This window comes from Triplophysa dalaica, chromosome 15 (genome assembly GCF_015846415.1).
Source record: "Triplophysa dalaica isolate WHDGS20190420 chromosome 15, ASM1584641v1, whole genome shotgun sequence".
In the NCBI taxonomy this organism is placed as follows: Eukaryota; Metazoa; Chordata; class Actinopteri; order Cypriniformes; family Nemacheilidae; genus Triplophysa; species Triplophysa dalaica.
In genome coordinates this window covers 5,798,025-5,822,344 of record NC_079556.1, presented here as the reverse complement: position 1 = coordinate 5,822,344, position 24,320 = coordinate 5,798,025, and the positions used below count along the sequence as shown (strand labels likewise).

General features: G+C 36.6%; 2 protein-coding genes across 2 annotated transcripts; both read right to left on the bottom strand.

The window, feature by feature from the left end:
• Positions 1-1,207: 1,207 nt before the first annotated feature.
• Positions 1,208-10,004, bottom strand: LOC130436837 (cytosolic phospholipase A2 zeta-like). Its single transcript, XM_056767817.1, has 21 exons — positions 9,866-10,004; positions 8,783-8,814; positions 8,635-8,707; positions 8,227-8,363; positions 8,009-8,140; positions 7,871-7,911; positions 7,563-7,605; positions 6,767-6,821; positions 6,460-6,614; positions 6,089-6,214; positions 5,973-6,007; positions 5,278-5,416; positions 5,033-5,169; positions 4,539-4,761; positions 4,284-4,401; positions 3,785-3,922; positions 3,497-3,610; positions 3,198-3,377; positions 1,989-2,158; positions 1,696-1,882; positions 1,208-1,582 (listed from the first exon to the last, which is right to left on the bottom strand). The coding sequence occupies exons 2-21, from the start codon at positions 8,789-8,791 to the stop codon at positions 1,374-1,376; spliced, it is 2,421 nt and encodes an 806-aa protein (XP_056623795.1). The 5' UTR covers positions 8,792-8,814; positions 9,866-10,004; the 3' UTR covers positions 1,208-1,373.
• Positions 10,005-12,984: 2,980 nt separating this feature from the next.
• LOC130436836 (cytosolic phospholipase A2 zeta-like) lies at positions 12,985-21,093 on the bottom strand. The gene is made up of 20 exons (XM_056767816.1): positions 20,839-21,093; positions 20,681-20,753; positions 20,273-20,409; positions 20,055-20,186; positions 19,917-19,957; positions 19,608-19,650; positions 18,906-18,960; positions 18,589-18,752; positions 18,233-18,358; positions 18,117-18,151; positions 17,501-17,639; positions 17,273-17,409; positions 16,776-16,998; positions 16,517-16,634; positions 16,021-16,158; positions 15,739-15,846; positions 15,390-15,569; positions 14,148-14,317; positions 13,860-14,046; positions 12,985-13,746 (listed from the first exon to the last, which is right to left on the bottom strand). Exons 1-20 carry the CDS (start codon positions 20,845-20,847, stop codon positions 13,490-13,492), a joined length of 2,472 nt encoding a protein of 823 aa, XP_056623794.1. The 5' UTR covers positions 20,848-21,093; the 3' UTR covers positions 12,985-13,489.
• Positions 21,094-24,320: the final 3,227 nt, after the last annotated feature.

Below are 24,320 nucleotides of genomic sequence, written 5' to 3'. Positions count from 1 at the left end.
AAGAATTTATAACAATACAAAAATAACACTCGGCAGATACTAATAGTAACTCAGTTAAGAGCTTCTTTCTCATGAATATTGCCAACAAATATTTAATCATGAATAATCATATTGAATAATACTGTAACAAGATTAAAAATATGGAAGGAAGGAGGCGGGAACCGGCAACATAACATTACATTACATTTATGCATTTGGCAGACGCTTTTATCCAAAGCAACTTACAATGCTTTACCCTATACATTTTTTATAGGCATTTGCATCCCCTGGGATCGAACCCACGCTAACGCAATGCTCTTACCACTGAGCTACAGTGGCAAACATTTAAACAGACTTTAAATAAAAACAACGTAAATAAACAGCCAGCAGCCCCTCATGGACGACTGCCGGCAACAATAAATATAAATATAAATATAAATATAAATATAAATATAAATATAAATATAAATATAAATATAAATATAAATATAAATATAAATATAAATATAAATATAAATATAAACTTAACATGTGTCAGGGCCCGGTCCTCTCTCTTCGATGGTCCGGTCGCTCGTTCTCTTATAAGCTCCCGATCTCTTACGTGATTCGAGCCCGGTGTGCGCACAGCTGGCGCTCATTCACAATTACTCAACGGTCTCGAACCACGGTCTCGCTCCGCCTACTCCACTACAAATACTAAAGCACTTTTCCAAATAAGTATGTTAAACAAATATTTTTACTACCATCCGCAAACACCAGAATCATAGAGGGAATCATTGGGTTCTGATGTTGCCCTGGTATAATCAGGGGACTTAGGGAACATAATTGCTGGCAAAAATGCCTTACATGTGCTTTTATTTCTTCTAGAATCATGTTTAATGTATAGAAATGTACACTTCATTGGAAAAAAATGTGTGCTAAGCTTATTGGTAATGGAAATGTTAATGTAGCGACTTTTGATCAAGTTTTGATCACACATGCTATGTTTTCATTGGTTACATAACAGGATGGAATCCCGCTGCTAAGGTAAAACAGTACAAAAAAGGATAGTTGGAGAGTTATAGGAAAACTATTCAGTAACGTCATAAGCCAAGGCATGTCAGGCACGCCCAAACAACAATATATAAGAACAATGAGGAAAATTAATAATATGAAGGCCTACATGAGAGAATGGACAGAAATATTCTCACCTATACAAAATGAAAATGACTCATGAAACAACACAGTATAATAATAATATAGCATTTTTTTATTCAGCAAATACATTGATGTGAAACCAAGCACATGTTTAACTAAAGCATTGTACTAACCAGGGATGCACAGATACCAGAAGCTATATCGGGCCGGATACCAAGCTCATGTACTCGTACTCATATAGATATACATTTTATATTTCATTTCGATTTCCTATTAACCGCTTTTTTCAGCACTTTCAGAATGACATCTTTGTTGTTTATAATGTTGTAGGAAGTGAGGTTGACAAGCTTATCGAAGTCCTCCGGTGTGTAGGTAATTTTGTGAGTCACATATGGACTGGAGTCACTTTTGAATTCAACATCAACTGCTCCCTCTTTCAGCTCCTTCTCGGTTACTCTTTTCACTCCTGCACCAAACACATCATTGTAATACAAGATTAGAGTCAGAAACACAATATTTAAGGAATATCAATATGATGCTGCCTTACAACAACTTTCTTATGCATCAGGATGTGCTTACCAGGAGCCTTAAACTGTTTGAATGTGACGTTGACCAAGGGAAAGTGAATCACTATGGGAGCCTCTTGATTTTCTTCATCCTCAAACACATAAACTTCCTTTAGTGGCACTGACTCCAACTTTTGGAAATCAATCTTTGGAAAGGGTATTTTGCGATCGGAGCAATACTTGTGAGTTTGCTTAAGAACCTGTTTGGCAACGGAACAAAAACATAAATAACATACATGTAGAGTAATGTTGATATGCATCTCCTCCTTATGCCAAACATTTAGTAATCTTTCAGGCCTCCCTTACCATGAACTGGTCTTGGTCCCAGGAGTAGTTTAGTGAGATAATAACATCTGCATGTCTTTGAGAGCCTACCACAGGAGGGAATCCGGTATTAATGGAAAATCCAGCATCAACCAAACTAAGCATTGGATCAACTGGGGTCAGGGTGTTAGGAAAGGCATCTGGATGTTTTTCTGCAGGCAAAGAGTATATTTAAGACTATGCAAGATTTTCAAATGCAAAAAGCCATGATTGCACTTCATGCAATGACAGACATCATTAAACAGACATGTTAATTGCTGCAACGTCATGCACTTGTATAAAATAGTTATGGTCTCTAAAAGTTGAATATTTTATAATATATATATATATAACAGGAGATATCTCACGATGGCTGATGACGTAATGGAAGAATTATCTTTGCCCAATAATGAAGCATACGGTAATGTTTACACGGATTGTAAAGAAATTATAATAGGCTACATAATAAGGACTAAATATATTCCAGTTTAAAACCGTCAGTATCTATGAAATATTGATAAGAATAAAAATTTCCACGAAAGTAAATGAAGGGAGTTATAAAAAAAATTAAGTACATTTTCAGTTTCAGCCCTAGTTTACATTGTAAAAGATTATTATATAAATGTACATAAAAATTAAAATCTATCTTTTCCTGTAGATGTTCTGCTCGCGCGCTTTAACCTCACGCATGAGAAGATGTGTTTCCCTTCTGGAGAATTGTCCAGTCTTTGCTCTTGCAAATACTGGGGTGTACATAGCGAATCCGCCACTGTGGGAGTGCAACTGGCTCTTAAAGGGAATGAGAGATGAGACTCTGATTGGTTCACTGCACGTTATGCCCAAAAAACACCCATTACTCATTAAGAGAGTCGGGACAACCCATTTAGACCACGCGCCCGGGCAGGCCGACCGTTTTCCTGTCGTGAAACTTGCAAGAGTGGTTCGGACACGTCCTGAGTCCATCTGTTTCTTCCTACATTCTTCAAAATGTCTTCTTTTGTGTAAATTTTTTTCTACTATGGGAGTCAATGGTGGGCAAGATCTGTTTGGTTATAAGCATTCTTCCAAATACATTTTTCTGTGTTGACATTTATACAGATTTGGAACAACTCGAAGGTGAGTACAGGATGACAGAATTACATTTTTGGGTGAAGTATCCCTTTAAATCATAAAGATTGCACACTTGCGGTCAATAGCACTTGTGTCCCAAACCTTTCCCTGTGATGAATCCAGAGTTCTCGTTGTAATCCCTGTGCAGCTGCAAACCCCTGAGAAAGTTGAGCATCTGGCTGATAATGGGGCGGCTGTTCATAAAACCGCTCAACATTTTAGCTGTGTCCGTAACTGGGCTGACCATGGACGTGCCGGGTGATTTTTCCTTTTTAGCAGTGTCTTTTAAATGAAACAGAGATAGATTATAGATACAATATGAATTTGGGAATACTACTACCTGATTACCGGCAGCAACTTGGATACTTAATCTGGTTCACTTTATAGTTAATAACACAAACCTTCACTTTTGTCACTGGCTTCTCTTCCAGTCCCAGGGGCCCATGAAGGGGCGATTCCAGTGGTGAGACCCCAGATTTCTGTCAGATTCAGAGAGAAAACACTGCTCCATATTCCTAAATAAGCACAAAAATACAAACATTCATGTGTGCATACAGTATATAACACTACAAGTTCATGTTCAGGACAGAATACTTGACAGAAGAAGAGATATATGCATTTCTACAGATGCAGAATTAACAACAAGTGTCAACAGGACACACATTGCTACTCATTATGCACAAACTCACCCAATAGAAAGGACAACCTTGTTTCAGGAAGCTTCTTGACCATGTGACCGAGATAATATCCACTACCAAAGTTCTGTGCAGGTACAAATGCACCATATTTAGAAATTCCAACTTCATATGGTGTGAACTCACACCATTCTAAAGGGAGAAAGATGAACATGTGAGTATTAATATACTGTACTTACAGTACTTTAAACACAGGCACCCCAAGCTACAGTGAAGAATTACCCCTATGATTTTTTTATCATTTAAGAATAAAGCTGCATGGGCCACTTTGGATAGCAAAACTATAAGCTTGGGTTTGAGCATGTCAAAAATGTACAGAGCCAGACATTTGAACACATTTTTAAAAAGCTCTTAACATTGTGTTATATATTGTGTTATATTTTGAGAGTAAAACATGGGAAACATGGAGGTGCAAAACATGGGGGTATAGGACTGTACTACAAGCTAAACAGCCATTAGCTATATTTTTGTCTCTTACTGCTACAGTACATACCAGCCTCTGTTGTACATTCTGTCTTGCCGTCCTTCATGTTAACAACTGTGAAGATGGGTAAAGGGTTCTGGCCCTCTGACAATGTCTTCTGCATTTCACTCAACGTGCCCATGGGATTCTATGAAAAGAAACCAATAATTCATAGTTTCCCGAGTCTGACTCATTATTATAGAGATGTTATTCACTCCACCTCTGTCACTTACAGCAAACAAGCAAATATAATCATTACTTAAAACATTTAAAGGCATCCAGTACCTTTCCTTGAATAAGATACTCTATAGCAAGACCCCACATATCAATAAGAGATACGAGATGTCCTTCTTTCTCTTTTTCCTTCATCTTCTCTCTGTAGTACCCCAGCTGCTCAAGAGAAAATATACTAAATGTACTTTTAGATATCTCTTTTTTTGCAGACTCTATAATCTTAACCATGTCTGTTTTAGACCAGTTAGGGTCGCCATAAAGAGTAGATAAAGCCCTGAAAGACAGAAAAGAGGCTCTCAACAGATCTTCCATTCTTTGTATTTTTGTGCATTGATGTTTAAATAGTAAATCAAATTCAAACATTAACATTTTTTCAAGTATAGTTTAGCTTTCTATTATTCAATGTTCACGGCGACTCAATGGCTTTTATAATTCACACAAAAAGCAACTTATACTGAGATTTCTATAACATAATGCTATTCATTATAGAAATGTTACTGCAGTATTTATTAACGCTGACAGTCTAGAGTTCTTATTTCACTCACCAGGTGGAGCCAGAAACTCCTGTGATGTAGGTGACAGCATCAAGAAGCTGGAGCTTCTGTAGTCCCCTAAGACTTCCATATGTGCCCGTCATTGCCCTCGACCCACCTCCAGAACACACCACAGCCACCACTGGCACCTGAGGGTCATCATCAAACACAAAAATATAGATTTTGCTTTAATAACCTAGTAATTTTCTTGTTTGTGAAACTCAGGATCTGATGTTGCTCATTTTCATCTGTATTACCTTGCTGGGTTCAGGGGGAGAGATGAGATGCAGAGCTCTCTGAAGAGCTTGTGACACGACTTTTCTCCTTTTTACCAGAAAATTGTTTTCTTCGGTCGGGATATCGAAACCCAGACGTACATCAAGGTCTTTGGCAACACTTTAAATATCATAAATAAACATGATAACTGTGAGAACAGGGTGACTTGGAACTGATTCAGTATTGATTGTGTTTTGCATACGTCAAAAATAATTTAAACATTAAAGGGATACTTCACCCAAAAATGAAAATTATGTCATCATTTACTCACCTTCGAGCTGTAAAAAATCTGTATAAAATTTCTGATGAACACAGAGAAAGATATTTGGAAGAATGCTTATAAGCAGACAGATTTTGCCCCCCAATTGACTCCCATAACAGGAACAATTACTTTATCTTTGTTTTGTTCTGTTGAACACAAAAGAAGACATTTTGAAGAATGTAGGACACCAAACAGTTCTGGGGCACTTTTGACTACCATTTTTTTTTTTCAACTATTGTAGTCAATGGAGGGCAACATCTGTCTGGTTATAAGCATTCTTCCAAATATCTTTCTCTTTGTTCATTAGAACAAAAAAAATGTGTATAGATTTGGAACACCTCGAAGCTAAATGAGTAAATGATGACAGAATTTACATTTTTGGGTGAAGTTTCCTTTAAATGTAAAATTTGTTACCAATCATCTATATTCAGTTCCACATCAATTTTTTCCTTTGAAAGAAAAAAATATGTTTAATTTCAGAAATGCATGCATCTCAAATTTATATGTGTATTCATTTAGCCAGTTCTCACCAGTCCTAATGGCAAAGAAACTGTGATTTGCTGTTTGGCTGGAAGTGGTTTGAAAGCTATAGACGACCCAATGTCTTCATACTTTGGATTTGCACCATCCACTTGATTTGTCTCAGTCTGGACAAACTACATGCAAGTAAACAAATAAACAAAACTTTTAAAAGCTCAAATATGAAGTACTGTTTGCATACTGTAGAAGAAGCCAGGGAAAATATGTAAATGAAATGTGTAATTTAGTAATATTACAACACTACTACTACTGTCTATTATGGCAGACAATAAATTATGGCAATATCTTTTTGCCAGATTAAGTTTAATTATTAAGATTAAGATTATGTGTAAGGAATGTCCTTTCGTGATAGACGACCCACATTTTCAAATAACATTCTGCTTTCAGGGGTTAAAAAAAGTTCAGTTTCCAGGTTTCCGTTGATGTAAAAATGTAACGTCTTCGGATTGTCCTCAATTAAAATGACCTGATCCTCTTTAAAAGCCCCCTTCAGCTTCAACACAATGTTCTGGATTGCTAAAGAAGAAAAATTGTACAGTAAATCCACTTACACCTTGGGACATAATAATACTGAGAATATCTAACTCTTAATAGCTGTATCATTTCTGTGTATTTCAGATACAAAAAAGTATTTGTATGGTGGTTTGCATGCAAATATCTGCATTTACCTTCAGTGTGAGGAAGCTTGTCTACCCCCACCTTCAGCTCACAAAAAGGACCTGCCTGGTTTCATGGAAAAACAAAGCTTTTTTGATCAAGGTTATCATTTACATCTACTTCTTTAAGGGGTTAGTTAGTATGAAAGAGCTTGCGGGCCGTAGTAAAACTGCAATTTATTTTTATATTTAGCTCTGTCACACTACATTGAAATTGATATACACTGAATGTAGTCTTATAACACACATCAACAGCTGTTTAAAAAAAGTAAGAGACCATTAAAAATATTAATTTAATCAGCATTTCTAGATGTATTGCCGTTCCAGTCCTGTGTCAGCTGAATTTCCACAAAATCAAACTTCAGGATATCTATTCCGCCATGACCTGTCACAGTTGTTGTATGTTTTGTTTGGTTTTTTCCTCCCATTGTTCATTTCATTATTAGTTAATTAGTTTTCACTTGTTTCATTATTAGTTAAATAGTTTTCACTTGTGTCTCATGATTAGTTTATCCCCAGCACCTGATGATCCCTCGTTATGTGTTGTATTTAAGTTCTCCCCTAAAGTGTATTCCTTGTCGGTTATTGTTTATGTTAACGTGTGTTTTGCTATGTTTCCTTGTGGATTAAATAGCCTTTGGATTATATCCCCGTTGTCATATGCTCTTGTATCCCCATTACACGTGACATGATCAAATACAATTATATGTCATGTACACTACCATGCTAAGATCTCCGACAGTTGTCATGACAGAACTTCTTTTAAGAGTTATGTAATATTTCAACAGGTAAAAAAAAGTGTTCTTACCACCAACACGCCATTAGTCATGATAGGGCTCGGTACCTCAGAGCTGCAATGGGTAACCACAAAAACGTTTTTAATCATATTTGTGTGTATGAACGTACAATATCTTGGAGAAAAAACAAGACATTGCATTTAGCACGAAGCTGTCTTTCAACTCTGATTATTATATGCAAAATGAGCAACAAACAAAACTTTCAATTCATGTTTATTAAAAAACAACTCTAAGTTGTTCATTTTGTCTAGCTTCAACCTCAGTCCTAAATATAACAAATTAATCTAAAAGTAAAACCATAAAGGCAATATTCACCCACCTGTTTGTAATCTCAAACTCCACCCACAGCTCATCTTTTTTCTACAAAAAAGACATTAACCGATCAAATATCCAATAAGTTGTGTGTCAGCTTTATATTGTATGTCATGGTATTTTGTCATCTCCTCATAGCACTGACAGTATCATTTAAAATGAAGCATTTTTTCTCTTTCTTCTCAAGTGTGAGGTTATCAATGTCGAACAAGACGGTGGTGATCTGATCATCTCTCATGTACGGGTCATTGTCATAGATCTGGAGCTCCAGAATATTCTATATAGGAAAAAAAGTGATATAAATACAGCAAATAATGTTACGTCATTTATTTGACAGGTACAGCAGCCCTGAGCCAGGTTTACCTTGACATTGCTCTGGACCCTAAAGTGAAAGGTTTCGTTCCAAACAGGCTTGTTGCTATTTGCGACAGTCTTGGTGCGATATGTTCGAGCAGATGCCGTGGGTAGGTTCAAGATGACATAACAGTCAGATTCAGACCCTAAGGAAAAATGAAAATTGTAGAGTGTTGGCACTTTCCATACACACTGTCTTTACCGTGTAAATGCATTTTTAACTCGTGCATGTGCTACTGTAAAAAAGCACAATGTATGTCACAACCACACACAAAGGCACCAGCATAGCAAGTCTGAAAGAGCTCAGTAAACACACAAGTTTGAATTTGTTTTCTGTAAAAGCACTTGAAACACTCCTCCAGAAAGTAAAGACTACTGCATTATTTGGAAGCTGATAAAATGCACTTATTGTCTTACAGTAGTCATATGACGTTTTGATATTGCCATGTAAAACTGTGACTGAAAGATTCCAGTATGGTTTCTCTTCTCTCTGTTGAACAGAAAACAAAGTTCGGTAATAAACTAGAGCCACGATTTTTTCTAGGTAGAAACAAGATTCGCTTACCTTAAGCATTATGGTCTGCAACGTATATCTGCCTGTGAAAAGCAAAGAATTTGTAACAAGGTGATCAGTATGCAGCTTGAAAAGCAGGTTTTTCCTTCTTAATCATTCCTAGAAATAGCTCAGCATTATAAACACTGGTCCCACATCTTATAACGGCAGAAATAGATACTTTGTGTGATGCCCACTTAAGTGTTATCACATTTGTGGTAGGTTTTGTAATTTTTATAATTAGTGTTTGAATGTTTAATCCAGGGTAATCAACCTGTTGACACCATCCTTGCACTCAAATATTTGATATGAATGTCAGGAGTAATTGTCGTGTCGACAGCAGGGGGCAGTGTGGCGATAATTGTGTTCCGTTAGGGCTTTACGTCAGTTTGGTCTGCTTTGCGGTTTTCCTCTTTCTGCTAAGCGAGATGAAAAACGGACGCATGTTTTGCCTAGTCTCACTTCTTTCTCCTGTTTCCAGAGAGAGCATATAAGCTGTATACGTAACAGCAGAATCCGTAGCAAGATCCGTTTGAATAAGTAAATTTTGACGGTAAAACACGAGACAAGACAAATACGACGGTACAATCTGATCCGCAATCTGATACTTTTAATAAACATGCAATACAGCTCGAATTGAGAAATAATTTGTACATGTGGTGTGACATAGCAGAAATTTGGAAAACAAAGTGTTAATATTACATTGTGTCATAATTTATTAATATATATATATATATCATATAAAATAGCATAAGAGAGATTTATCTTCATTGTTTTTCTGTTTTTTTTCTCCATTTTTTTGCTATCACACCATAGGAAAAAATTGCATATTAGTCTGTCAACTAAATATAAACTTATACATGCATGCCAAATAAATTGTAAAATGTGCTAAAAAAAAACTAGACGAAATAAACCAGCTTTCTATAGGAAACACATATTGACCAACAACGGATGAACATTTAAACAACATTCCAAATATAAGTTGCTCTAAAAGTAAAATCAAATTAATTACCAAAAGTCATAAAACTACTGTTTTTATTTTTCACTTTGATAAGATCTTGGCTATGTTTGCAAATGGTTTCAGAGAAAACTTACCTAGATAAAGCCAATGACTAACTGTCCAGCTTCAGAAAAATGTCATCTGTGAATCTGTATTTATAAATCAGATTATAAGCAGCCAGTCGTCCATGATTGGACAAAAATGAAGGTAAAGTGTGATGACTGGAAACCCAGGATAAATTGCTCTTTGTACATTTGCATGTTGTTTTACCTTTACCTATTTGGCAGACCCTTTTATCCAAAACAACTTGCGGGGCATTTGAGGTGTTATTTGTCAGTGCACACATTACGTGGAAATGGAATCAATGTCTACCTGACATGCCCTGAAAGTAAGCTAATACAACATGCTGTAATAATGCAACCTAACTATTCTTTTTATATGTCTATTATAATTCACTTTTTTTACGTGCATGTCTGCAGACTTAATTTATGAAAACTTAAATTGTGAGTGAGAAGATGCCCGGGAGTTTTATCTTAACTTTTTAACTTTGCACACCTCCACATGCATAGGTTGTGCAGCAATGTCATTAATATTATCACATTTTGCTTGAATGATGGTCCTAGTGTCAATTACCTTTTGCAAAAACTTTCCCATCCCTTATATACAGAATAAACTAGTGAACGTGGAATGTAAAAGTTATGTTGCCAGTGCAATACAGTAGGTTACTTTTGCTTGTGCAAACATATGTGTACGACTTTACTTGTATTCTGAAAATATAGACATCCCCATTCATACAATATGTATCATTACTATATTAAAATCATAAATGTCACAGAGAGATTTTTGAAAACAACACAGAGTCTTTCACATGGGTCAATGACAAATAAGATTTTCAAGAAAAAATATATATATTAAGCAAAACAGAATGAAAATGCATTTTTATGTCCAAAAAATGTCTTGTTGATTTATATTGGTTTTACAGCATTTTAGGGAGCATTTATTCATTATTAAACAAGATTTCTGATTTACCACATAGAAAATGTCAGGTGGTGCGACCATATATTCATTTAAAATAATATACATTTAATGTACTTAGCACTACTGAGACTTGTAAATATGAATCATTTTAGTGTCTAAAATGCATATCACATGGTAAATTCCCTTTCTATATCTTTATTTATTGCCCTTTTATTCCAATTCATATAAACGGCTGCTTTTATGTGTGTTCAAACACCCATTTTTCCATAAGGACTTTTTGTGTTTTGTTTTTAACTGTAAAAATGATTTGTAAGCGTTATATAAAGGTTTACATTTATATTTCTTACTTCATTTTGCATTCGCAGTGGGAATTGATACTTTTAAATGTAAATTTGCTGGTTGCACAACCTGACCATGACCGGTGGCACCACCTGACGTTGTGATCAATAATGATTAATATTCACAAAAGAAATAGAAAGATATGTCAATGAATTTTATTCAGGTTTCAATCGGCTTTTGTATATGAATCCTCTGACCAATTTATACGTTGATATGATAACATTTGATCATCGTTTCTTTAAAAATATAAATTTGAAACCTCAAGGAACACTTAATTTGCATATTCCTGATCAGGAGGGTTAGTCTGAGCCTCTACTGGAAGATCGACTGGATCATCTGCTGCTGATGAATTCATAGATTCATTCAGGTGTAAAGTTCATTATAATGACTAACAGTAAGTCTTTGAGAACGGGTTTCTCAAGCCAGGTGGCGCATTAGATCAGGATTGGATAAAAAGAACCTTGGTCTTGTCGAGGTTTCCATTGGGAAGCTTCTTAAAAATAGATTTTCCCTGAAGCAAACCCGGCGGCTTCTAGCTGCATCCATGTTAGCACGTCACGTTTGTTGTGGTAATTTCACAGTAAAATTATGTCGTGATCAGACCAAACACGAGTGGCGTGTTAAGCGCGAATGATTTACATGTTAAGTAGTGATGTGTCATGCGCAAAAGATGCGGCTCTGAGAGCCGATGATTTGTAGTGAATCAGAAGAGCCGGCTCGCATCGAGTGAGAGCCGTTTCCCAGTTTTTTTCCTTTCGCGGCTTACCTCAAGGCAGAACTTTGTTTTGATTGGTCAGCAATCGCATCGCGGCCAATCAGATGTGAGGATATGGGATCATACCATTATGTAAAAACAGAGAGGGGGGTGAAGTGAAATACTACAGCTGATGCTATAATGGAGGTGAGGTCTTATCTTGAGGAGCCTATCATCCAACGAGCAGAAGACCCACTGAGCTGGTGGCAGGCCAAGGCCTCAGTCTTCCCACGCCTGGTGAAGGTGATGGAGGGTAGTGTATTGTGGCAACATCGGTTCCTTCAGAGAGAATCTTCTCAAAAACAGGGCAGATAATCTCAGAAAGAAGAAATAGGATCAGTCCATCAAATCTCCTATTCACCCCACTAAAGTGCAATTAAGCTGGTATACAACAGCGCTAAATTATCAAGGTGAAAGTCATCATAGCTTGCGTAGTATAGACCCAGCTCCCAACCCAACTTTGAGAATAGATTAACGGCGACATTTTTTTTTTTTCGCTCGAAAAGAGCCACGTTAACGCAGCACGATAACGCCGATAACGGCCAACCACTACTAAAAATTCACCGTAAAGAGAGGCCAAAGCTTCTTTATCATCATCATTGCAAAAAAAGTATTTAATCATGAATAATCATGTTGAATAATATGAAAACACTTTTCCAATAAGTATATTAAACAAATAATTGTACTACCATCCGCAAACACCAGAATCATAGAGGAAATCATTGGGTTCTGATGGTGCCCTGGTATAATCAGGGCCCTTAGAAAATTTAACTGCTGGCCAAAATGCCTTACATGTGCTTTTATTTCTTCTCGAATTTATGCATATTTATTCAAATGTACACTTCATGTGCCAAGCTTATTGGTAATGAAAACGTTAATGTAGCAACTTTTGATCGCACAGACTATGTTTTCATTGGTTACATAACAGGATGGAATCCCGCTAAGGTAAAACAGTAAAAAAAGGATAGTTGGAGAGTTAAAGGAAAACTATTCAGTTACGTCATAAGACAAGGCATTTCAGGCACGCCCAAACAACAATATTTAAGAACAATGAGAAAATGAATAATATTAAGGCCTACATGAGAGAATGGACTGAAATATTCTCGCCTATACAAGATGAAAATTACCCATGAAACAACACAGTATAATAATAATATAGCTTTTTTTATTCAGTAAATACATTGATGTGAAACCAAGCACATGTTTAACTAAAGCATTGTACTTACTAGGGATGCATAGATACCAGTATCTGTATCGGGCTCGATACCAAGCTCATGTAGTCGTACTCATTGATATACCGACACCAAAGACCGATACCTCACCTGATATTCCTGACTAAAAGTTGTGCTTCATAATGTTTTTAAGGAAGATGTATTAGTTTCAGCGTGTTGTGCTTGGAGAATACAGGTAAAGGCATTGGTATTGGTATTGGCGAGTACAAGAAAACAAATATAGGTACTCGTACACTTTGTTTATAAAATGGTATCAGAGCATCCCTAACTTACTATGGCAAACTAATTTAATAGACTTTAAAATGAATGACAAGAGATTCTGTTTCTTTTCTGGACGGATATTTAAATGTCATTAGTACTTGTGAACGGGCACATTCTCTGGCACCCTCTGCATCTAGTACAGACCAACTTCCTGTTCAGAGGTGTGTTTGAAAGTAACAGTGGCCCAGTTCATTTTTGTGCTTATATTTGGATTTCCTATTAACCGCTTTGTTCAGCACTTTCAAAATGACATCTTTGTTGTTTATAATGTTGTAGGAAGTGAGGTTGACAAGCTTATCGAAGTCCTCGGGTGTGTAGGTCATTTTGTGAGTCACATATGGACTGGAGTCACTTTCGAATTCAACATCAACTGCTCCCTCTTTCAGCTCCTTCTCGGTTACTCTTTTCACTCCTGCACCAAACACATTATTGTAATACAAGATTAGAGTCAGAAACACAATATTTAAGGAATATCAATATGATGCTGCCTTACAACAACTTTCTTATGCATCAGGATGTGCTTACCAGGAGCCTTAAACTGTTTGAATGTGACGTTGACCAAGGAAAAGTGAATCACTATGGGAGCCTCTTGATTTTCTTCATCCTCAAACACATAAACTTCCTTTAGTGGCACTGACTCCAACTTTTTGAAATCAATCTTTGGAAAGGGAATCTTGCGATCAGAGCAATACTTGTGAGTTTGCTTTAGAACCTATTTGGCAACATAAATACATAAATAACATACATGTACAGTAATGTTGATAATACATCTCCTTACGCCAAACCTTAAGTAATCTTTCAGGCCTCCCTTACCATGAACTGGTCTTGGTCCCAGGAGTAGTTTAGTGAGATAATAACATCTGCATGTCTTTGAGAGCCTACCACAGGAGGGAATCCGGTATTAATGGAAAATCCAGCATCAACCAAACTAAGCATGGGATCCACTGGGGTCAGGGTGTTAGGAAAGGCATCTGCATGTTTTTCTGCAGGCAAAGAGTATATTTAAGACTATGCAAGATTTTCAAATGCAAAAAGCCATGATTGCACTTCATGCAATGACAGACATCATTAAACAGACATGTTAATTGCTGCAACGTCATGCACTTGTATCAAATAGTTATGGTAGTTGAATATTATATAATATATATAACAGGAGATATCTCATGATAGCTGATGTAATGGAAGAATAATCTTGGCACAATAATGAAGCATACGGTAATGTTTACACGGTTTGTAAAGAAATTATAATAGAATGCATAATAAGGACTAAATATTTTCCAGTTTAAAACCGTCAGGATCTATGAAATAATTAATATGATAAGAATGGAAATTTTCCATGAAGTAAATGATGGGAGTTATAAAAAAAATGTCAGTTTCAGCACTAGTTTACAATGTAAAAGATTATTATATAAATGTACATACAAATTAAAATCTATCTTTTCCTGTAGATGGTCTGCTCACGCGCTTTAACCTCACGCATGAGCAGATGCGTTCTTTTCTGGAGAAGTGTCCAGTCTTTGCTCTTGCAAATTCCGCCGTGTACATAGCAAATCCGCCATTGCACGAGTGCAACGGGCTCTTAAAGGGAATGAGAGATGAGACTCTGATTGGTTTACTGCACGTTACGCCCAAAAAACACCCATTACTCAATAAGAGAATCAGGACAACCCGTTTAGACCATGCGCCTGGGCGCGTCGACCGTTTTCCTGTCGTGTAACTAGCAAGAGTGGATTCGGACATGCCCTGAGCGCTTAACAATGGAAGTCAAAAGTTCACCAGAACTGTTTCTTCCTACATTCTTCAAAATGTCCTCTTTTCTGTTCAATTTTTCCGACAATGGGAGTCAATGGGGGGCAAGATCTGTTGAAGCATTCTTCCAAATATATTTTTTGGTGTTGATCAGAACAAAGAAATTTATACAGATTTGAAAGAACTCGAAGGTGAGTAAATGATGACAGAATTAAAAAATTTGGGTGAAGTATCCCTTTAAATCATAAAGATGCACACTTGCGGTCAATAGCACTAGCGGTCAATAGCGGTCAATGTGTCCCAAACCTTTCCCTGTGATGAATCCAGAGTTCTCATTGTAATCCCTGTGCAGCTGCAAACCCCTGAGAAAGTTGAACATCTGGCTGATAATGGGGCGGCTGTTCATAAAACCGCTAAACATTTTAGCTGTGTCCGTAACTGGGCTGACCATGGACGTGCCGGATGATTTTTCCTTATTAGCAATGCCTTTTAAATGAAACAAAGAGATAGATTATAGATATGAATATACTCACTGTGTATAAACAGGAACGCCTGTTTCTATTCCCTAATTTGAATTTGGGAATACCACTGCCTGGGGTGGCATCAACTTGGATACCAAATCTGGTTCACCTTATACCTAATAACACAAACTCACTTGTGTCACTGGCTTCCCCTCCAGTCCCAGGGGCCCATGAAGGGGCGTTTCCAATGGTGAGACCCCAGATTTTCGTCAAATTTAGAGAGAAAACACTGCTCCATATTCCTAAATATGCACAAAAATACAAATATTCCTGTGTGAATACAGTATATAACACTACAGGTTCATGTTCAGGACAGAATACTTGACAGAAGAGGAGATAAATGCATTTCTATAGATGTACAATTAACAACAAGTGTCAACAGGACACACATTGCTACTCATTATGCACAAACTCACCCAATAGAAAGGACAACCTTGTTTCAGGAAGCTTCTTGACCATGTGACCAAGATAATATCCACTACCAAAGTTCTGTGCAGGTACAAATGCACCATATTTAGAAATTCCAACTTCATATGGCGTGAACTCACACCATTCTAAAGGGGGAAAAAATTAACATGGGAGTATTAATATACTGTACGTACAGTACTTTAAACACAGGCACCCCACGGTACTGTGAAGAATTACCCCTATGATTTTTTTATCATTTTAGAATAAAGCTGCATGGGCCACTTTGATAACAAAACTATAAGCTTGGGTTTGAGCATGTAAAAAATGTACAGAGCCAGACATTTGAACACTCTTAGCTCTTAACATTGTGCTATATATTGTGTTATATTATTTTGGGAGTAATACATGGCAAACGTGGAGGTGCAAAACATGGGGGTATAGGACTGTACTACAAACTAAACAGCCATTAGCTATATTTTTGTCTCTTACTGCTACAGTACATACCAGCCTCTGTTGTACATTCTGTCTTGCCGTCCTTCATGTTAACGGCTGTGAAGATGGGTAAAGGGTTCTGGCCCTCTGACAATGTCTTCTGCATTTCACTCAGCGTGCCCATGGGATTCTATGAAAAGAAACCATTTATTCATAGTTTCCCAAGTCTGATTCATTATTATAGAGATGTTATTTACTCCACCTCTGTCATTTACAGCAAACAAGCAAATATAATTATTACATTATGAAATTTAATGTATGCATCCAGTACCTTTCCTTGAATAAGATACTCTATAGCAAGACCCCACATATCAATAAGAGATACGAGATGTCCTTCTTTCTCTTTTTCCTTCATCTTCTCTCTGTAGTACCACAGCTGCTCAAGAGAAAATATACTAAATGTACTTTTAGATATCTCTTTTTTTGCAGACTCTATAATCTTAACAATGTCTGTTTTAGACCAGTTAGGGTCGCCATAAAGAGTAGATAAAGCCCTGAAAGACAGAGAAAAGGCTCTTAACAACAGATCTTCCATTCTTGGTATTTTTGTGCATTGATGTTTAAATAGTAAATCAAATTCAAACATTAACATTTTTTCACGAATAGTTTAGCTTTCTATTATTCAATGTTCACAGCGACTCAATGGCTTTTATAATTCACACAAAAAGCAACTTATACTGAGATTTCTATAACATAATGCTATTCATTATAGAAATGTTACTGCAGTATTTATTAACGCTGACAGTCTAGAGTTCTTATTTCACTCACCAGGTGGAGCCAGAAACTCCTGTGATGTAGGTGACAGCATCAAGAAGCTGGAGCTTCTGTAGCCCTTTAAGACTTCCGAATGTGCCCGTCATTGCCCTCGACCCACCTCCAGAACACACAACAGCCACCACTGGCACCTGAGGGTCATCAAACACAAAAATATAGATTTTGCTTTAATAACCTAGTGGAAACTCAGGATCTGATGTTGCTCATTTTCATCTGTATTACCTTACTCGGTTCAGGGGGAGAGATGAGATGCAGAGCTCTCTGAAGAGCTTGTGACACCACTTTTCTCCTTTTTACCAGAAAATTATTTTCTTCCGCCGGGATATCGAAACCCAGACGTACATCAAGGTCTTTGGCAACACTTTAAATATCATAAATAAACATGATAACTGTGAGAACAGGGTGACTTGGAACTGATTCAGTATTGATTGTGTTTTGCGTACGTCAAAAATAATTTAGACATTAAAGGGATACTAAAATGAAAATTCTGTCATCATTTACTCACCTTCAAGCTGTTCCAAATCTGTATAAAATTTCTGATGAACACAGAGAAAGATATTTGAAAGAATGCTTATAACCAGACAGATTTCCCCCCCAATTGACTCCCATAGCAGGTTCTGGTTGCGGGGCACTTTTGACTACCATTGTCTTTTTCCTACTATGGTAGTCAATGGAGGGCAACTTCTGTCTGGCTATAAGCATTCTTCCAAATATCTTTCTCTTTGTTCATTAGAACAGAAAAAGTATATACATTTGGAACAGATCGAAGCTAAATGAGTAAATGATGACAGAATTTTCATTTTTGGGTGAAGTTTCCTTTAAATGTAAAATTTGTTACCTATCATCTGTATTCAGTTCCACATCAACTTTTTCCTTTGAAAGAAAAAAATTTGTTTAATTTCAGAAATGCATGCATCTCAAATTTATATGTGTATTCATTTTGCCAGTTCTCACCAGTCCTAATGGCAAAGAAACTGTGATTTGCTGTTTGGCTTGAAGTGGTTTAAAAGCTATAGACGACCCAATGTCTTCATACTTTGGATTTGCACCATCCACATGATTTGTCTCAGTCTGGACAAACTACATGCAAGTAAACAAATAAACAAAACTTTTAAAAGCTCAAATATGAAGTACTGTATCCATACTGTATTCACAACACTGTAAGAAGCCAGGGAAAATATGTAAATTAAAATTTTCATTAGTAATATTACAACACTACTACTACAGTCTAGTATGGCAGACAATAAATGATGGCAATATCTTTTTGTCAGATGGCATGTGTAAGGAATGTCCTTTCGGGATAGACTCACATTTTCAGAGAACATTCCACTCTCAGGTGTTAAAAAAAGTTCAGTTTCCAGGTTTCGGTTGATGTAAAAATGTAACGTCTTCTTAAATTTCGGATTGTCCTCATTTGAAATGACCTGATCCTCTTTAAAAGCCCCCTTCAGCTTCAACACCATATTCTGGATTGCTAAAGAAGAAGAAAGTACAGTAAATCCACCTACACCTTGGGACATAATAATACTGAGAATATCTAACTCTTAATAGCTGTGTCATTTCTGTGAATTTCAGATACAAACAAAAGTAATTGTATAGGAGTTTGCATGCAAATATCTGCATTTACCTTCAGTGTGAGGAAGCTTGTCTACCCCCACCTTTAGCTCACAAAAAGGACCTGCCTGGTTTCATGGAAAAGCAAAGCTTTTTTGATCAAGGTTATCATTTACATCTACTTCTTTAAGGGGTTAGTTAGTATGAAAGAAATTGTGGGCCATAGTAAAACTGCTATGTATTTTTTTAACACAAAGCAAATTTAGCCCTTTTTAGCTCTGTCACACTACATTGAAATTGATATACACTGAATGTAGACTTATAACACACATCAACACTAGTTTAAAACAATTATGAGACCATTAAAATATTCATTGAATTAACATTTCTAGATGTATTGTAGCCATTCCAGTCCTGTGTCAGCTGAATTTCAACAAAATCAAACTTCAGGAGTGCAAAGACTAAAGTGTGAAAGACTGACAGCATGACACATTGATAAAAATGGGTTATCAATTTTTTTAGCTTTTTATAAATACAGTACATGTAGAAAAAAAATTACTGTTGTATTGCTTAAAAGTGAATATTATTTATTTTCCTTTGCGGTATTTGAGATCTGAAAAAATACACAGCATCTTTCATCAGAGCAGATCTATCCCGAATACATTTACATGTCATGTACACTACCATGCTAAGCCCATCGAGAGTCATGACAGAACTTCTTTTATGAGTTATGTAATATTTCAACTGGTAAAAAAAATGCAGTAAGGGTTCTTACCACCAACACGCCATTAGTCATGATAGGGCTCGGTACCTCAGAGCTGCAATGGGTAATCACAAAAAAAGTTTTCATTCATATTTGTGTGTATGAACGTACAATATCCTAGAGAAAAACAAGGCATTGCATTTAGCACGAAACTGTCAATCAACTCTGATTATCATTTGCAAAATGAGCAACAAACAAAACTTTTAATTCTTGTTTATTAAAAAACAACTCTAAGTTGTTCATTTTGTCTAGCTTCAACCTCAGTCCTAAATATAACAAATTAATCTAAAAGTAAAAACAATAAAGGCAATTTTGACCTACCTCTTTGTAATCTTAAACTCCACCCACAGCTCATCTTTTGTCTACAAAAAAGACATTGACCGATCAAATATCCAATAAGTCGTCTGTCAGTTTTGTATTGTATGTCATGATATTTTGTCATCTCCACATAGCACTGACCGTATCATTTAAAATGAAGCATTTTTTCTCTTTCTTCTCAAGTGTGAGGTTATCAATGTCGAACAAGACGGTGGTGATATGGTCATCTCTCATGTACGGGTCATTGTCATAGATCTGGAACTCCAGAATATTCTATATAGGAAAAAAAGTGATATAAATACAGCAAATAATGTTACGTCATTTATTTGACAGGTACAGCAGCCCTGAGCCAGGTTTACCTTGACATTGCTCTGGACCCTAAAGTGAAAGATTTCGTTCCAAACAGGCTTGTTGCTATTTGCGACAGTCTTGGTGCGATATGTTCGAGCAGATGCCGTGGGTAGGTTCAAGATGACATAACAGTCAGATTCAGACCCTAAGGAAAAATGAAAATTGTAGGGTGTTGGCACTTTCTATACACACGGTCTTGACAGTGTAATAGCATTTTTAACTTGTGCATGTGCTACTGTAAAAAAACACAATGTATGTCACAACCACACACAAAGGCACCAGCATAGCAAGTCTGAAAGTGCTCAGTCAACACACAAGTTTGAACTTGTTTTCTGTAAAAGCACTTGAAACACTCCTCCAGAAAGTAAAGACTACTGCATTATTTGGAAGCTGATAAAATGCACTTATTGTCTTACAGTAGTCATATGACGTGTTGATATTGCCATTTAAAACTGTGACTGAAAGATTCCAGTATGGTTTCACTTCTCTCTGTTGAAAATAAAATAAAACAAAGTTAGGTTATAAACTAGAGCCACGATCGAGATTTTTCTAGGAAGAAACAAGATTAGCTTACCTTAAGCATTGTGGTCTGCAACGAATATCTGCCTGTGAAAAGCAAAGAATTTGTAACAAGGTGATCAGTATGCAGCTTGAAAAGCAGGCTTTTCCTTATTAATCATTCCTAGAAATAGCTCAGCATTATAAACACTGGTCCCACATCTTATAACAGCAGAAAGAGGAACTCTACAGTATCCTTTTTTAGATCCGTTTCAATAAGTAAATATTGACAGCAAAACACGAGAGAAGAGAAACACGACGGTACGATCTGATCCGCAAAGAAATGTCGTCTAAGAAAAATGGGGAGGGGCTTTATTTTTAATAAACATGCAATACAGCAAGAATGGGTAGTTGCGAAATAATTTGTACATGTGGTGTGACATAGCTAAAATTTGGAAAACAAAGTGTTAATATTACATTGTTTTATATTTTATTGTTATATATATCATATAAAATAGCATAAGAGAGATTTATCTTCATTGTTTTTTTTTGAATTTTTGCCATCACACCACAAATTTGCGTATTAGCCTGTCAACTAAATATAAACTTATACATGCATGCCAAATAAATTGTAAAATGTGCTAACATTACTAGACGAAATACACCAGCTTTCCATAGGAAACACATCTTGACCGACAACGGATGAACATTTAAACAACATTCCAATTATAAGTTGCTCTAAAAGTAAAATCAAATCAACTACCAAAAGTATTAAAACTTTTGTTTGATTTTTCACTTTGATAAGATCTTGGCTATGTTTGCCTGTGGTTTCAGAGAATACTTACCTAGCTCAATAGATAAAGACAATGACTAACTGTGGTCCAGCTTCAGAAAAATGTCATCTGTGAATCTGTATTTATAAATCAGATTATTAGCAGCCAGTCGTCCATTCTGATTGGACAAAAAGTAGAGCAAAGTGTAATGACAAAGTCCGGAACCCCAAGATATATTGCTCTTTATACATTCCATTTGCATGTTGTTTTACCTTTATATATATGGCAGTACTTTTTATCCAAAACAACTTGCGGAGCATTTGAGCTTTTCTTTGTCAGTGCATACATTACGTGGAAATGGAATCAATGTATACCTGACGTGCCCTGAAAGTAAGCTAATACAACATGCTGCAATACTGCAACCTAATTTCTCTGTTTTTATTTCTATTATAATTGACTTTTTCTACATGCATGTCTGCAGAATATAGCCCGCGAGTTTTATCTTAACTTTTTAACTTTGCATACCTCAACATGCATAAGTTGTACAGCAATGTCATTTATATTAACACAATTTGCTTGAATGATGGTCCTAGTGTCAATTACCTTTTGCAAAAACTTTCACATCCCTTATATACAGACTAAACTAGTCAACGTGAATTGTAATAATTATGTTGCCAGTGCCATACAGTAGGTTATATGTGCTTGTGCAAACATATGTGTACGACTTTACTTGTATTCTGAAAATATAGACATCTCCATTCATACAATAGGTATCATTACTACATTAAAATCATAAATGTCACAAAGAGATTTTTTAAAACAAAACAGAGTCTTGCACATACAGTCCGGAATTTTCGAATGTGTTTTTTCATATTTGGCTCTTAGGCATGCCTCAAGTAATCATTGTGTAATGTGTGCGGATTGGAGAAAGATTTCGGATATGACAGATTTCCTTGTGTTTCCGCAACAGCATTAAAGGTGCAGTTTGCTACAATTTTGCAGTAATCTATTCAAAAACCACTAAGCTAATGTTATATATTTTGTTTAGCTTAGTCCTTACCATATCTCAAATGTTTCCAACTACTTTTAAATCATGAGATAATCGCAATTCAAACTGTGCATTACGGCCGCCGCCGTCGAGAGTCATTACTTTTCAATGTGAGCCGGCGGAGAGCAGCAGCGCGGCGCATCTTGGCCGTCAATGAGAGTTGAAATCAGGTTAACTTAATGGTAATGAGCTATGACGCGGTTCGGTGGCAACCAATCGGAACGTAGACGTCTACCGCTGGAGAGGATTCCACAGAACGCCGCCCTTCCGACCACATTTGTTCCCAAGCAAAATGGATGAGAGGTTGATGATTGCTGTGGCGGGTTCCCCAATCGTATACAACGCGTCCCTGTTTATGTACAAGGACATAAAAAATACAAAGATATCTGAGATTGATTGTGTTTCTGCTGAGTTGCTGATGATGTGCATTAACGTTATACATTTTCTGTAAATAAGCGGGAATTTTATCTTAACTTTACGCCATAGCATGCACAACAGTGTTACTGCTGCGGAATAGTATTTCGTTAGCAAACGTGTAACTACAATAAAGTTCTTTCCACCGATCAATTTCTTGTTGTCAGTCTGCATAAGATCAAGCTTGTTTGCTTTGCTCCCCCTTTAAATGCAAGATTTAACTTTGATCTACGTTTATATGCGAGCCTCTGCGGACTGCGCGCGCAACTCCGCAAACGGACGAGACGTTATACTTGACGCGTTCGCCGTTGAGTGATCTTTAAAACGACAGGGGGCGCACAAACGAAATAGTCCTGTAAATCCGCAGGAAGTAGAAGAAAATTAGGAATTTCAAAAGTAGTATTTCCATAGATTAACCCATTGGATGTCTTTATGTTATATAAAATGAGAAGATATAAGAACAGTTCAAAAGAGCAATGTTGTAAATATTGTTTTATTCCGATACAATATAAAACAGACACATTGATCCTAAAAGATGTCTTTACAGGCGTACCTGTTCAGCCAAAATCTCTTCAAAGCTGTTCATGTTGACTACGGCGCCGCGGGCACTGTTCGCTCGAGTCACAAAAATTGTTGTGCACGCCGCCCCGCGAAATGAGCTCGCATCACGAACACCGCGATGACGTCATATATATATAGCGCAAGCGCTAGCTAACCACGTAGGTCTATGCTATGCTATGCTAGTTGATACGTAAGCTGACTAAAACAGTAAGAAAGAGATTTGTTTGATTTCACTACCTATAGCCTTATATACATACTAGCTTATCCAGCACTTACTGTTAAAGACGTTAATGGTAACTTTAGCAAAGTTCTAGTGAAATGTATTTTTAATGCTATTTTCTAAGAGTTGCAATCAGGCTATAAAAGAGTACCCAAATAGACGTTCTTTCAGCCAATGGAATCACTCGGGGTCCTAAGGGGACCGAATTCGGTTTTGATCGATTTCACAAACTGCACCTTTAATTGCCTTGCCTTGTTAATTTGTACATATTTACATATGTGACTAACCATTTGAAGCATACTGTATGTTTTAATCACTGCGAAAATAGCATGTATTTCACAAATATTGCAGAATAGTTCTAGAGGTAAAAACGAGTGAGTCTTAAGGACGTCAATTAACTGATAGGCTCAGCACTGACCAAATTTGCATCCAGGAGAACAACTCCAGGTTGTTCTTGGAGCAGATTGGGATGTGTAAGATTTGATCTGTGAATACCTCACATTACGTGATATTCTGGACGAAACATCGGACCCGATCGAGGC